Source organism: Filicampus tigris, chromosome 6 (assembly GCF_054856515.1).
Source record: "Filicampus tigris isolate MCC_2025a chromosome 6, RoL_Ftig_1.0, whole genome shotgun sequence".
NCBI lineage: Eukaryota > Metazoa > Chordata > Actinopteri > Syngnathiformes > Syngnathidae > Filicampus > Filicampus tigris.
Genome location: NC_141222.1, coordinates 16,589,335 through 16,602,426, shown reverse-complemented (window position 1 = coordinate 16,602,426; position 13,092 = coordinate 16,589,335). Strand labels below are relative to the sequence as shown.

The following is a 13,092-nucleotide window of genomic DNA, read 5'->3' as shown; positions in this document are numbered from 1 at the left end:
AATCTGTGTCTAAAGCCGGGATTGGGGTTTCAATTGATACTATCACCTTATATTCACTATCCGAGTGGTGCCACAGATGACCGCCTCGTAAGGCTAAATGACTTAGTAAAAATTATCGAATTGCAATTTGTTTCCCTCAGTAACGTGATCGTGATTTAATATACCATTTTTTTAAGGTCCTCTTCCCATGTATTTTTGAAATAAACACAAGCAATATATCAATTAATCTGCATTATAGTCAACAATATCAGACGAATTATACATAAATGTTTAGGTTTTACAGGTTAGGTTTTCACTAAAAAGGGAAATGAACCATGAATTAATTAGAAAGACAGCTTATTTAGCTACTTCAGTTAAGAGTTTTTAAATAACTAAACACTTTGACATTCTGTCTTGTAAGCATTCATTACGATGGCAACTTCTCACAATTCTACCAAACAAGTGCGGTGTAAACATAAGCCTGTAACTCATAAATCAGATTACCGCAGTGATGCAAACAGATCTATGGGTTTATCACGTCAACATTTCATGTTTCGTGAAACAATGATACGTAAATGTACACTAAACTTCTTAAGCACTGAACCTATCTATGTGATTAATGAATTAATCAATGAATTAACTCAAAACTCTCATTTCAATGCTTCATTTCAGTTGGTCGATGGTGTAGGGTATCAAAGAAGGGTTGGTGTTTCATATGAAGGCTTCGAATCAGGCTTAGAGTTTGAAATTTGTGATTCAAGCCATGGGTAGTTTTTTAAAGTGGAGTTTCAAGTCAAGTTTAGGGCTATAAGGTAAGCTTTCAAGCCTGCGTTTCAATTTAGGGCTTCCAGTCCGTGTTAGAGCAGGAAACTAATGTTAGGAAATCAGGATAACGGTTTCAAGTTAGGTTTTCCAACCTGGCTTCCAGTTCTACGCTTTCAAAGATGGGCGTCAAGCCTGGATCAGGTTTTCAAACAAAGGGTTACTATTTCAAATCAGGCTTTCACACGGGCCTCCTATACCTGTGCTGCGGGCCGACTGCGATCGCTGGGGATGCTTGTTGTCGTTGTGAGGCTCCAGGATATCTCGGTACTTGGACACCATGAGGACGGAGATGAAGTAGACCACAGCCAGAGCCAAGAACTGAGCCTGCTTACTGTCCTCCTGGAACAAAACAAAAATACTAAACAACACCTGTATTCACGTGTGTGGGTGTATATGTGTGTACAGTTTGTTTGTTCTACGGAAAGTGTCACAAGACTCCTTTCAAGTTCCTTTTCCATCAAGCCATACAGTTTTGAGGAAGCCGAGCGAGTGGAATCATTTTACCAAAAATGAGACCAGTAGCAAGTGTATGCTCAAATACAATATTAAGCACAAGTGAAATCGAAACAGTGAAAGAGAAATTCTTAATCTGATCTGATTTATGACTTACCACTTGTTTTGTAGAATTTTGTGAACATTTAAAAGACAGCAAGTCAACGTTTTTAATAAGTTAACAACTCTAACTGAAGTGGATAAATATACTCTCTTTCATATTCAAGGAGATGTATCATGTTATGTCATGTCCATGTTTTCACTCGGCAGTGGCGGTACGGGGGTGGATCCTCACATTGTGACGTGGAGCGGGTGGGACTGGTGCTTAGAGAGGAGGAATGAGCAGGAATGCTTTAAGACGGATGAATGGAAGAAAACACCACTGAGGGTGTGTTTTTGGTGAGGAAGAAGCATTGTAATGTGGCTAAGAGCTCAAACACATTGATTCAGCACGATACATCTCCTTTAATCCGTGGTTCATTTGGTGTTAGTTAGGAAGCCTAACCTATAAAAACAAAACATTTATGTACAGCATAATACATCTGATCATATTTTAATACAAATTAATTTATTGCTTGTGTTTGTTCAAAAATCCATGGGAAGAGGACCTTGAAAAAAAATAATCGCACATTAAATCGCAATTGCAATATTGAGGGAAAAGAATGTGACTATTAAAAATTTAAGGTTCCAAATGAGAGTTTAAAGTAGGAACAATTTTTTTCAAGTTAGCTCTCCTGGTTGTATGGGCCTATTGAATAGAATGACTGTAAAATCAATTGGAACATTGTTGCTTTAGTTGTTTGTGGCTCTTGGTGAAAACACAAACTCTGCTGACCAGTACTCAACTGACCTGAACATAACCATGTGTGCGCATGCTTTCCATAACTCACAATATCCCGGAAGACGACAGCCCTGAGGCGGTTAATGTCCATGTCCTGCAGCAGCCGCTCAAAGTCGCGCACGGGAGACATCCCACCCGTCACCGCATCCACAGGGCTCTGCGCCAGTCAAAAGAGACATTTGATTTGATCGACAAGACACAAACATACACGGGTAGGGGCTTGGATTTCTTCCGGTGGGAGAACGGCGTCCTTAAGGTAATGGCTTTTCTATAGAGCAGCTGCATTATGAATGAGCTTTAACACACACACGGCGGCAGTTCAGGGAAAGAACAGCGTGACTTTTACTGGAAGCCGCTGGATCAGATCAACACAACAACAACGACAAAGGTAGGGGGTAATACAATAAGCATGGAGCTAATGCAATAATGCCTGGGGGTCGGTGGTCAGTGGGCAGGAAAGGGCAGAGCTTCAATCTGGTCTGAAAGTGACTGTAAAGATGGAAAAAAAAAAAAAAAAAACAGGAGCGGAAGAAGATATCCTGGGTATGACTTGCCTGTGCAGACACAGATTTGCCGGGAATGGCTGCGTTTGCTTCTTTGTTCAGCTTCAACTGAGCCTGCTGACACTCCAGGCAGTTTCTCACCGCCATCGCGCACACTACAAGAAGAAAGGGAGGTGATTGAAGATGGAATTCACAACCGAATGAGGGTTACGGCTTTGAGTTAGTGGGTTCCACGGTATCAAATAAGTGTTGGAGTTCCAGAAGTTTTAATAAGCTTTCCGTTCCCCAAATCCGCAATACTTTTGGTCGATCCTCTTTTCAATGTTTTGCCCTAAACGACTGAAACACTCTGCAACAAATAACAACTCACCTCAATCATTCCAATATCATTTAAAAAAAGTTCTGAGGAATACTGTGCATAATTGCTGCATTTGATTTTACACGGCCGGTTTGGATCCTTTAATCCACCATGTCAGTGTTCTAGACTGAGACCAATCTGGGCGCCCAGGCATCCTAATTTCTCAATGGTATGCCTACAAAAAAAAAAAAAAGTTGCAGCAGTGCGAACCTTTCGAGGTGCGGGGGGGAAGGTACGAGTGACTCTCTATACCACATGCTTAATATTTGCCTAAGTGCAGTTTTTTTTTTTGTGAACAGAGCCTGAGTGTGGTATACTTCTTTTTTTTTTCATTTATCTCCCATATTTTATTTATTGGTCTACATTTCAATACCAATGGTCAACTTTCTAGAGATTCAAAGTTATTTTCTCTGAAAAATGATATCCTCTATTAAAGATGCTCTATCATAATATCAGTAACATAAAATGATGATCGTTTTGGGGAAAGTGTAATGCAAAAAAAAAAAAAAAAAAAAAAAAAAAGTGTTACTGTGACAGGCATAGGTGAGTGACCTGTGGTCATCAGATACAGTATCAGAGTGGAAAAAGCTGCGGATGATAAGGACTGACAACTTCTTGACTGTTTAGTTAAAGCCCAAAATGTTTAAAAGTCATAACCAACACTCTGACAAAGACCACTTCAAGCGCCAACACCTTTGAGTTAGGTTACCTGTCTTGCAGAACTGTGCTTCAAAAAAAGAACTTTATGATAATCCGATTGTTAGCTAACTACTTTCCAGTCAGTACTGCCTAAAAAGACATGTTTTGTGAACCTATAAAAGTGCAGTGTTGAATGTAATGCAGTGGAAAATTTGGGTGGACCTAACTTTTGTGCTGCGGCACTAAAGGAAAAAAGTCGGGCACACCAGTACAACCAGTGTAAAAAGTTAGTTTAGAGCCCTGCATGTACTATGATGTAATGCAATGCGTTATGTAAATATATCACATTGTACAGTTTGTTGTGTAAGTACGTTGTTTTTACTTTCCTGCCTGCAGTTAGGTCAGCATCGCAACTGAGAATTTGAACAAATCAAAGAGAGATTAGTTTCATTGAAGATTAAAACGTAGGATTATTAGTCTCACCACCTTTATATGTATAAATAATGTTCTTTTATGCTTTTGTTGTATGTGTGCCAATGTCAAAATATTACCGGTAATACGATTTGGTTTTAAAATGAAATCCTACTAATGTATATTGTATTCAAAGTGAGACAGTTGAATGAGCAAATGAAACAATCGTTGAAGAACCAGTTACTGTATATCAATAATGTGTGTGAGTGAGTGTGTGTGCGCGCACGTGCGAGTGCGTGCGTGCGTGGCCAGGTGGTGCCAACAGTCTCAGCCTGGTTCGGTGTGCCTGCTCCAAGGTCATACAGTGCAAGGCATGCTCTTGAATCACACAAGTAATCACGCACACACATACTCACTTGCGCATGTGTGTGGGTGTGTGTGGGTGTGGGGGGGGGGGATGTGCGTGTGTGCGCGCTGAGTCGGCAGTGAGAGACACTTTCCCCTCCTTTGTGGCAAATAACATCTTACCCTGATGCAACTTCACTTCACATGTGGCACACTTGTAATCTAATGTCATCTAATGTCATCTATTGTAATCCACAACCCCCACTCGCTGCTACTGCTACTTGACAACTGACAAATTTCAGCCATTTGGAAAGCGAAGGAGGGAATTATTCCGTCTGGAAATGGCCTGGCTTTTTCCATTAGGACCACTCTCTCATACGGCCATTTGTAAAAAGGAGACGTACGAGAGGAGGGGAGGAGGGAAGGGGGGCTGGTAGACTCTAAAACCTTGTTACACTCTGCCCAAATCCGATTAGGCGCCTTCAATGGGAAGCACATACCTCATCAAATATTCATTTCATAACAAATGCAGCTGCTGATTTTCCAACACTGGACCTGCAAGATTGCTGTGTGACTCGTTGCTATTGTAGTACAATGTTGCACGTGAGAAGCTTTTATTACTGTATCCTGCACTTAGGGTTACAAAACACGGTTTTAAATTAGAGTTGGCGTTTCAAGTCTGGGTTAGAATTTCAACGTATGGTTTCAAGTAGGGCATGACCAATGTGGATTTTTTGAGGCCAATTCCGATATTTGGCAGAATAAAATTCCAATAAACAATTAATCAGCCGATTAGTTTAAAAAGATACAATGAATAAAATAACTTGTTTTTGGTGCCTTAGTGCTTACAACAATAAAGGTATGGATTACAGGCAGAACATTTGACAGTTTTACAATACTTTATTCTTTAATATTTACATTTAACAAAATATTTAACACGAAAAAAAAGAGCAGATTTTTTTTTTGCTATTTATTTTTGGGGGGGAATGGTGGCATGTTTTAATGCCATCATCTTTGTCTTATGTTGTTATGTATAAATATTAGGAGTGTAACAAAAAAACTGCTTGAACCGGAAAACCGTTTTTTGATTTAAAAAGTGTGAGTGCATCGAATCAAACCAAATCGAATCGTTCCACTTTGAATTTATCGAGATACGTATCAAATCGTCTTTTATTGGAGAGCTATATCTTAGAAGGAATTGGCACATTTACAGAACTGACAAATTCATTCAAATGTGTGTAAAATAACAAAAATGTAATTGCATCATACACTATCGAACTGAGACATACTATATCGAATCGAATCGTAATCCCACTGAGTCAAACTGAACCGAATGGTACCACTTTCAAATCGAACCGTCCTGGAATTGTTTCGCACCTAACATATCAAAAACCACATCGAATCGTCTTTTGTGGAGAGATGCACACCCCTAATAAACGTAAATAAATTTTATGCAGCATTCGTGTTTCAAACAGGGATTAAGACAAGATTAGGGTTGGATATTTGTGTTGCAAGTGAGCACGTCCATGTTGAATGTATTTCTCTCGAATATTTAACAGGCTGGAATAATAGATATGAAAATGGCCTGGGGGGATTTGAGGGGTGAATGGGGGGGCTTCAGTCTACACAGCGCAGTAGCGCAGCCGAGACCATTATGCTTAAATCACTACATCACGATAGTGACCATTTTACGACCATTGCCATGCGGTGAGGGTTATAATAACAAGATAAGGGAAGGAGAGCAGAGAGAATACACACAAAGGCAATTTTCAAAAAGAAAAAAAAAAGAAAAATGGAAAGTGAGGAAGTGACAATACCAAGGCGGAGGCACTGTCGCAGGATGCCGCCCGACGACATGTTCTTCTCTGCTTCAATCTCGGCGAAGTTGAGCGAGCTGGCAAAGACCAGAATGTCCATGAGGTTGACGAGGCGCTGCAGGAAGGCCACTGAGGCGTCCATCGTCAGGCCCTGAGAAGGCTCGATGTTCTCGAGCTCGTGCTGAAGGCACAACACACACCACAGATATGAAAGCAGCAGGGAAATGGAGCATAAGCAGACTCCAATGTGTTTACTAACTAAAATGGCCATCATAAATAGTGACTGTATTAAACGGCAGTTACGTGGGGTGTGGCTGACTACTTGGGGGAACATGACATAGCTTTGATTTTTTTTTTTTGTTTATTCATTCTATTACCTTTATTTTGTTATTTGTAAAACTATATAACATTTATTTTTAAAACTCGTATTTTTTCAATTCAATGACAATATATATTTTTTAATACTTTGACAAATCTTCCCTGGATTACAAACTAGCATGCGTAATTAATTATTTATTTATTGCAAATAGCTCAAATCACTGCAACAGAAATTGTTATTATTTTTTATTTTATACCATTTAAATATTTTTTCTCCGAAATAGTTAAATCTCACATTGAATAAACAAAAAATGAAGAATCTGTCGACATTTATTTAGGATGTGAACAATTCATTTCAAGTCAAAAAATGTCTGCTATTGTCATCAAAACCTAGACAGTAAATGGTTTGTTTTGATGAAATAGACATTAAAAAAAAAAGTAATAACTTCAAATACAATTATTTTCATTGTAAATTAAGAGGACGATTAGGTAACGATTCTTCGTTTTCATTTAGAAAAAGTATTAGTCAAATTGTTGATATTCTTATTATATTCTAAATATTCTTTATATTAATCAAAAATCAATGATTAAATTAAACTGTTGACATTTAATTTTAACATATTTTGTGGAAAATTATAAATGTATGCCCCCACAATTACGGGTAATAAGAAATAAATTAAATTGTTGTGATTTTATGTACCGTATATGGTAACTTCATTTAAGAATAAATAAGGGTACAGTGTTTATTACACTAATAAATATAGTAATTCAATTACATAAACTTGTGAATTAACTAAATGTAATTTTATTTCATTTAAATCTTCACGACATGAATCATAATCTAGAAATACAATTGAATTACATTTTTTTTTTTTTTTTTCAAATTCATCACGTTTTTGCTACTACAAGTATGTTTCAGGCATGAGTAAAATCAATGGCCCTATTTCCTGAAAGCATCTGTTTGAGGGGAGGTGCTTAATCTTGCAAGCAGAGAACACACTTGTCTCTATTTTTACATGAACGTTGCTGTAAATGTAGTTAGAAACAACAATAAATCTGAATGCCCAAGTCACACAAACGAACAGCATCCCATAAAAGAGAGGTCAGACAACACAAAAAAAACAAGCTAACGATGTTAAGGAATCGACTAACGGCAAGCAAACGCGACTGGCAAAAGGTCAATGTGGATGGATAACTTCCTCTTGTGTGTGCGCGCGTGTGTCATTGTCTTACCGAGGAGGAGGTAGCGGCGGAGAGCAGCGGTAGAATGCCGCCGCACGCCATGACCAGGTTGTCCACCACCTGCGAGATGAGGTGCACGCTGTTGTGCACAAACACCACATTGTCACTGCTGTTCACGAAGTCCAGGACTGTCTTGGTGGAGTGGCTGAACAGACAGAAGAATACACCAAATTTCAGTTTCAGAAAAGGGTTGGGTTTTCAAATTAGCGTTTCAGTCCTCTTTTCCAGTCTCACGCAAGGGTTAGGGTTTGAAGTTGGGATTTCAATCCTGGGTTCCAGTCCCAGACAATGGTTAGGGTTTCAAGATCTGTATTTTAAACCTGGATTACAGTTTCAAATTTGTTTCCAAATAGGGTTACTGTTTCAAATTATAGTTTGAAATTAGATTTTTAAATTAGGTCCTCAAACCTGGATTAGGGTTTCCAATAAGACTTAAAAGACAAGGTTAAGGTTTCAAACATTTTTTGGGGATTCCAAATTACGGTTTCAAATGAGGTTTATGATTTCAAAGCAGATGTTCAAGTAAAGGTTAGGCTTTCAAACAAAGGTTTCAAGTTAGTGTTTCAAGCCTGGGATCAGGTTTTAAGGCGCGGTTCCAAGCCTCAGTTCCAGTTTCAAGTGGGGATTTCAATCCTAGGTTTTAGTTTTAGACAAGAGTTAGGGTTTCAAATTAGGCCAGAGAATGTACACTAATGTACACAAAGTGTGACAGCAGAAGGAGCACGATGTTGATGATGTTTTATCATCAAGTGGTCATCTTTCTATGGTTTTTGTATACAGTCAAATTCATTTACTTCACAAAGAACACAAAACATATACAAGTGGGTTTTTTGTTCCTACCAATAGAAGCCTGGCCTACCTCCTCCACGCTTGCACGTCCGTCTCAATGGCAAAGAGCAGGTCTGTGAGGAGGCGCTGGTGCATGTGCGACCAGCGGAACTCCGGGATGCGGAACATGGTGGAACGCGGCACCGAGGTGGCACTCTCTTTGGACTGGGCCGACGAGAGTCCGGCGGCTGCTGTCATCGCCGTTTGGCTTGTCTCCTGTCGACACCACAACAACGACACACCACATAGACGTTGACTTTTTTGCTTGTGTGCAAATAGTTAGGTATCTTGCGGGTCTGCCCACCCATTAAGTGTGAAATTAAACGACAAGTTAATGTTTTGTGAGCCATCTATTTCCCAAAATGCACCTACAGTGTAAACAAGCCCTTTATAAGTGTGTAGAAGTTGTAAATAACAACAGAAAAAGTGGGGAGATTTGAGAAAAAGATGCATACTGTTGAGTGTGCCTCCCTCAGTTCCAGTCTCTCCGTGTCTAATGCTACATTGGCCACATCCAGGCGAGCTATTTTGATTTCTTTGGACTTCTGGCCAGCTGTGCTTTTAACGGTGCCACTAGAAGGCGATTCCTCCCCGGAGGCGGTTGTGTCTTGACTCGGTGAGATGGAATCCAACCCTTTCGGAATTTCCTGCCCTGCAGAGGGTGCTGTTGGCTGCTGGTCAGGAGAAGTGGGTTCCTCTTGTGGCGTATTTGTTGTATCTTCTTCAACATCTGCTCCAGGGGTCTTAGGTGCTCGGGAGGTCTGCGCACTCTCAGGTACCACTTTAGCTCCGGTTTCTTTATTGTTTTCTTCTAAAGCAACTTCCTGCATTTCACCAACTTCCTGCTTCATGTCATGGCCTTCACTTTTTCCAACCGTGTCCTCTTCAGTTGCAGCAGAGGCGTACGACGACTCCTCCTGGCTGTCGTCAATCGGGTCGCTGACGGAGGACACGTCTACCAAGTCCTCATTGAAGACTGAGGCACCACCCAGCAAGCTGTTGTCCAGAGGTGCAGCAGACTCTGGAGACGCCTGGTCATTCTTGGGCTCATCCTTGGCAACTCCTTCCTTCGTAGAGTCTTCATCTTTAGCGACTTCTCCCTCAACTGGCACAGGAACCTCACTCTGAGGTGCTTCTGGCAGAGGATCTGCCTTCTCGATCTCAATTGCCGGTTCCTGTTGGTCTGTTTTTCCACCCGGTTCTTCTATGTTGTTGGTTGGAATCCCAGCATCTTCTTTGGAAGCCTCTTGAGACAGCCTATGTTCATCTTCCACCACTTTGGACACATTAACGGACACCTCCAGTGGATCAGAAGCATCAGCGGAGAGTTCATCCACCGTGAGCTCGATGACGGTAGAGGGGGGGCCGTTGGTACAGTCTGCAGTTTCTGAGCTCTGGCTGACTCCAGAGACGGTTCGGATGGTGTCGGGAGACCCGGTGGATTCCTGACGCTGGTACTGGCGGAACATACGGGACAGGTGCTCCTTGTGCTGCTCAAAGGTGACCTGCAAATACACAAACCAAATACTCATTGCCATAAAAAGAATATAAAACCACCAAAAGGAATGGCCCAGATGAGAGTAGATGGAGAACAACACCACAGTATGTAATACAACACAATGTCACAATAAAATAAGACACAATAAGATATGATATAATCGATAGATACACTTAACAATCCTGTGATGGAAATTAAGATATGATATGGTATGGTTCAATATTAATGTAATGTATTAACTAAAATGTTCTGAGTACAGAGGCAAAGTTAAGGTCTCATTTTACTTGACAGGGAGATTAGGTTCGGATCAATATTGTAAAGCATTGGTGGAAATGGCTTAAAACAATGAAACCTGATTTGTCACAAATTTGGTCCATTGCACCTTATATTTTTCTAAAAGCTACCATGTTTATCATAACTGTAAATTTGTTTACCAGCAAGATTCTGACAGAAAAAAAAGTTCCCAAAAATGTGAGAAGGACCCTTAAATGTTCCCTCATTTGTTCGGGACTGTCCCGAGAATTTTTACCAGTTTTACCGCTCTCTACGGAGAAGCATTCTAGTATTGATTCAATAGTATTTGAGGCTAACAGTGCCATGTTAAAAACCCTCCCCTCTCTTATACATGCGGCTACTTAAGACCTATTAACCCCTATCAGTCTGGCTTGCATCAGATAGCATTGGATGGACCAGATTGCTCGTCCATAACCACAATGGTTTGCGGTGGCATTTGAGGAAGAAGTCGCACTTGTAAGCAGTCATAGATTAGCGACAGATGCTATTAGCGCACGTCTGCGAGCAGTGCGGAGTGCGTGTCCGGCATTGGCAAATCCTACCACGCCTAATACAAGACCTCGCATTAATCACTGGGGCTGCAGGACAGAAAGTCAAAGATAGTGGTGGAAGGGGGGCTGGGTTGAGAGGGGGGGGTTGGGGGTTCTTGAGTGAAACTAGACCCACTTTGCAGCTTTTTTACCTAAGGCTATTTGGACAGCAGGGAATGAGAGAGGCTTCGACGGCTAAAAAACAAAAAAAAATACTAAAACCGGAACCAGAGGAGGAGAAAGAAGGTGAGTAATTGGAATGAGAAGAAAGTAAAGCTGGGGAGAAAGCGAGGCTGATTGTTTGTAATTAATTAGGGCTTATTGTTCTAAATTAGCCTGCTACAAGGTTGCTCATTAATCTTCTGTAGTGGGAAGCAGTGAATACTAATCCATAGCTGCCTCTCGAGTGCAGCAGCAGTTGTTGTTGTTCCAGCCCCCCCTCACCCCGCTCTTCATCGTTCTCCCCTGGACTTCAGAGCCGCAATGCCATTAGTTTGCCCTTAATTGGACGTTAGGCAATTAAAAGGCTGCATTCCAGTTGCTGTGGAAATTATGCAGTCGGGTGGAGTGGGACATACAGTAAGACCAGTACACAAATGCGCTGGACTTAAATGGTGCAGGGGTGGTTGGTATTCACAATCGTAATGAGGCATAAAGAAGAAGGGGGAGTGTACCGGACTATATGGTGCAAATCAATGCAATGTGATAAGGTAGAAATAGCCACTACCTACTACAACTTATTTTCACTAAAGAGTGCAATTTGGTATGGCACGATACAACACCGTCCGATACGATGGTCCACGCAAGATTGAAAGCATCAGTTGTAACAAGAAAATTTAGACAGTGGTTCGGAGTATACAGTGGAAGATGGGCCTTATTTCCACTGAGAAGTTTGGTTCAGTTTGCTATGACACGATATAATAGAATATGATGATATATGATGTGGTACGATGCAATAATATACGATAAGATAGCCAGTTATACTTAAATTAAGCATACTATACTGTAAGAGACAATACAATTCATTTTAATGTATTAAGTAAAATCTTAGTGTACAAAGGAAGGTCTTGATACAACACTGAATACAATGCAACCTGGAAAATTTGATTTACTTAATCCAGTGATAGATATTGAAGGCACGACATGTTATGATGCGATACTATGTAATATGACATTCATTTAAATATATTACGCCAAATGTTATGACTATACCTTGGAATCTAAGGCCTCACTTCCACTAAACAAGGCTCGAAGTAAGCGGTTTCGCATTGCAATTTCCGAGGCAAAATTTATATTTTGCATTTTATTAAAGCACATTGACTAGCAAAATTGAGAATCAACCACAGAGACGTTCCAAAAAGCTTCGCTGGGCTGCATCGCTCACATTCCCCACCGCATGTGGTCAGAGGTTGACGCACAGCTCAGCGCTACTTATGCTATACCAGCTAGCCAGCAACGAGCTTCGAGTGGCTACTGCTGCGGCTAAACACGTTGCGGAGTAGCTCCAAGTCAGTCATCATCGCCTCCCCTGTGGCAAATAAGCTATACATTTTTGACAAATGTCATTCTGACGAAGTGGGAAGTCATGGAAATTGTTAAGCTAACCTAAGATTGACACAGCTAGCGCTATTAACACTGGAATTAAGTGCTTGGGTGACTGAGTCCACTTTTCACAGATGTTTGGCTGGAACCGCGTTGAAGCGGAGAACATCCAACTTTGAACTGCAAAATAGCAAGCAAAGTAATAAGTGCCTGGACTGTGGAGAGAAAATCTACTCGCTAAACAGAACCGGAAGCGGAAATGAATTACAGTATGCTACATAGTACGTCAGCGAGGAGTGGCCTATAATATTAAAAGTATATTAACTCATTTGATGCCTATATCGTTTTAAATCATTTTTTATAATCTACTAGTACACCCCCAACATCGAGTTAACTCGAGAAATGCGTTTTTTGTGTGCAGTTGATGCCCAAGGCTCTGACGCAATTAATCACAAAGTTTCAGGCTTGGGAAGCGTTGCAATGACGTCCAATCACCAGCAGATGTCAGCATTGTCGTTTATCAGACCCATTGTCAGTATGTAGCACAATCTTCATACATTTTTTTCTTTTTGGCATCAAAGTTGCTTTTTTAGAATTTTTGGGGGTTGGTTTAAATAAGAAAAGTACTGT

General features: G+C 40.6%; 1 protein-coding gene across 9 annotated transcripts in view; it reads right to left on the bottom strand.

The window, feature by feature from the left end:
- Positions 1 to 13,092, bottom strand: part of lrba (LPS-responsive vesicle trafficking, beach and anchor containing) — a 231,251-nt gene that overhangs the window by 168,030 nt on the left and 50,129 nt on the right. For 8 of the 9 annotated variants that reach the window (XM_086032881.1, XM_086032886.1, XM_086032889.1 and 5 more), the window contains exons 22-28: positions 9,054 to 10,103; positions 8,630 to 8,814; positions 7,762 to 7,915; positions 6,211 to 6,391; positions 2,692 to 2,795; positions 2,187 to 2,294; positions 1,002 to 1,143 (exon numbers count right to left, since the gene is read on the bottom strand). In XM_086032881.1, the coding sequence (XP_085889007.1) occupies positions 1,002 to 1,143; positions 2,187 to 2,294; positions 2,692 to 2,795; positions 6,211 to 6,391; positions 7,762 to 7,915; positions 8,630 to 8,814; positions 9,054 to 10,103 (1,924 nt within the window). The remainder of the gene's footprint in view (positions 1 to 1,001; positions 1,144 to 2,186; positions 2,295 to 2,691; positions 2,796 to 6,210; positions 6,392 to 7,761; positions 7,916 to 8,629; positions 8,815 to 9,053; positions 10,104 to 13,092) is intronic. The other variant, XM_086032883.1, reaches the window with a different exon arrangement.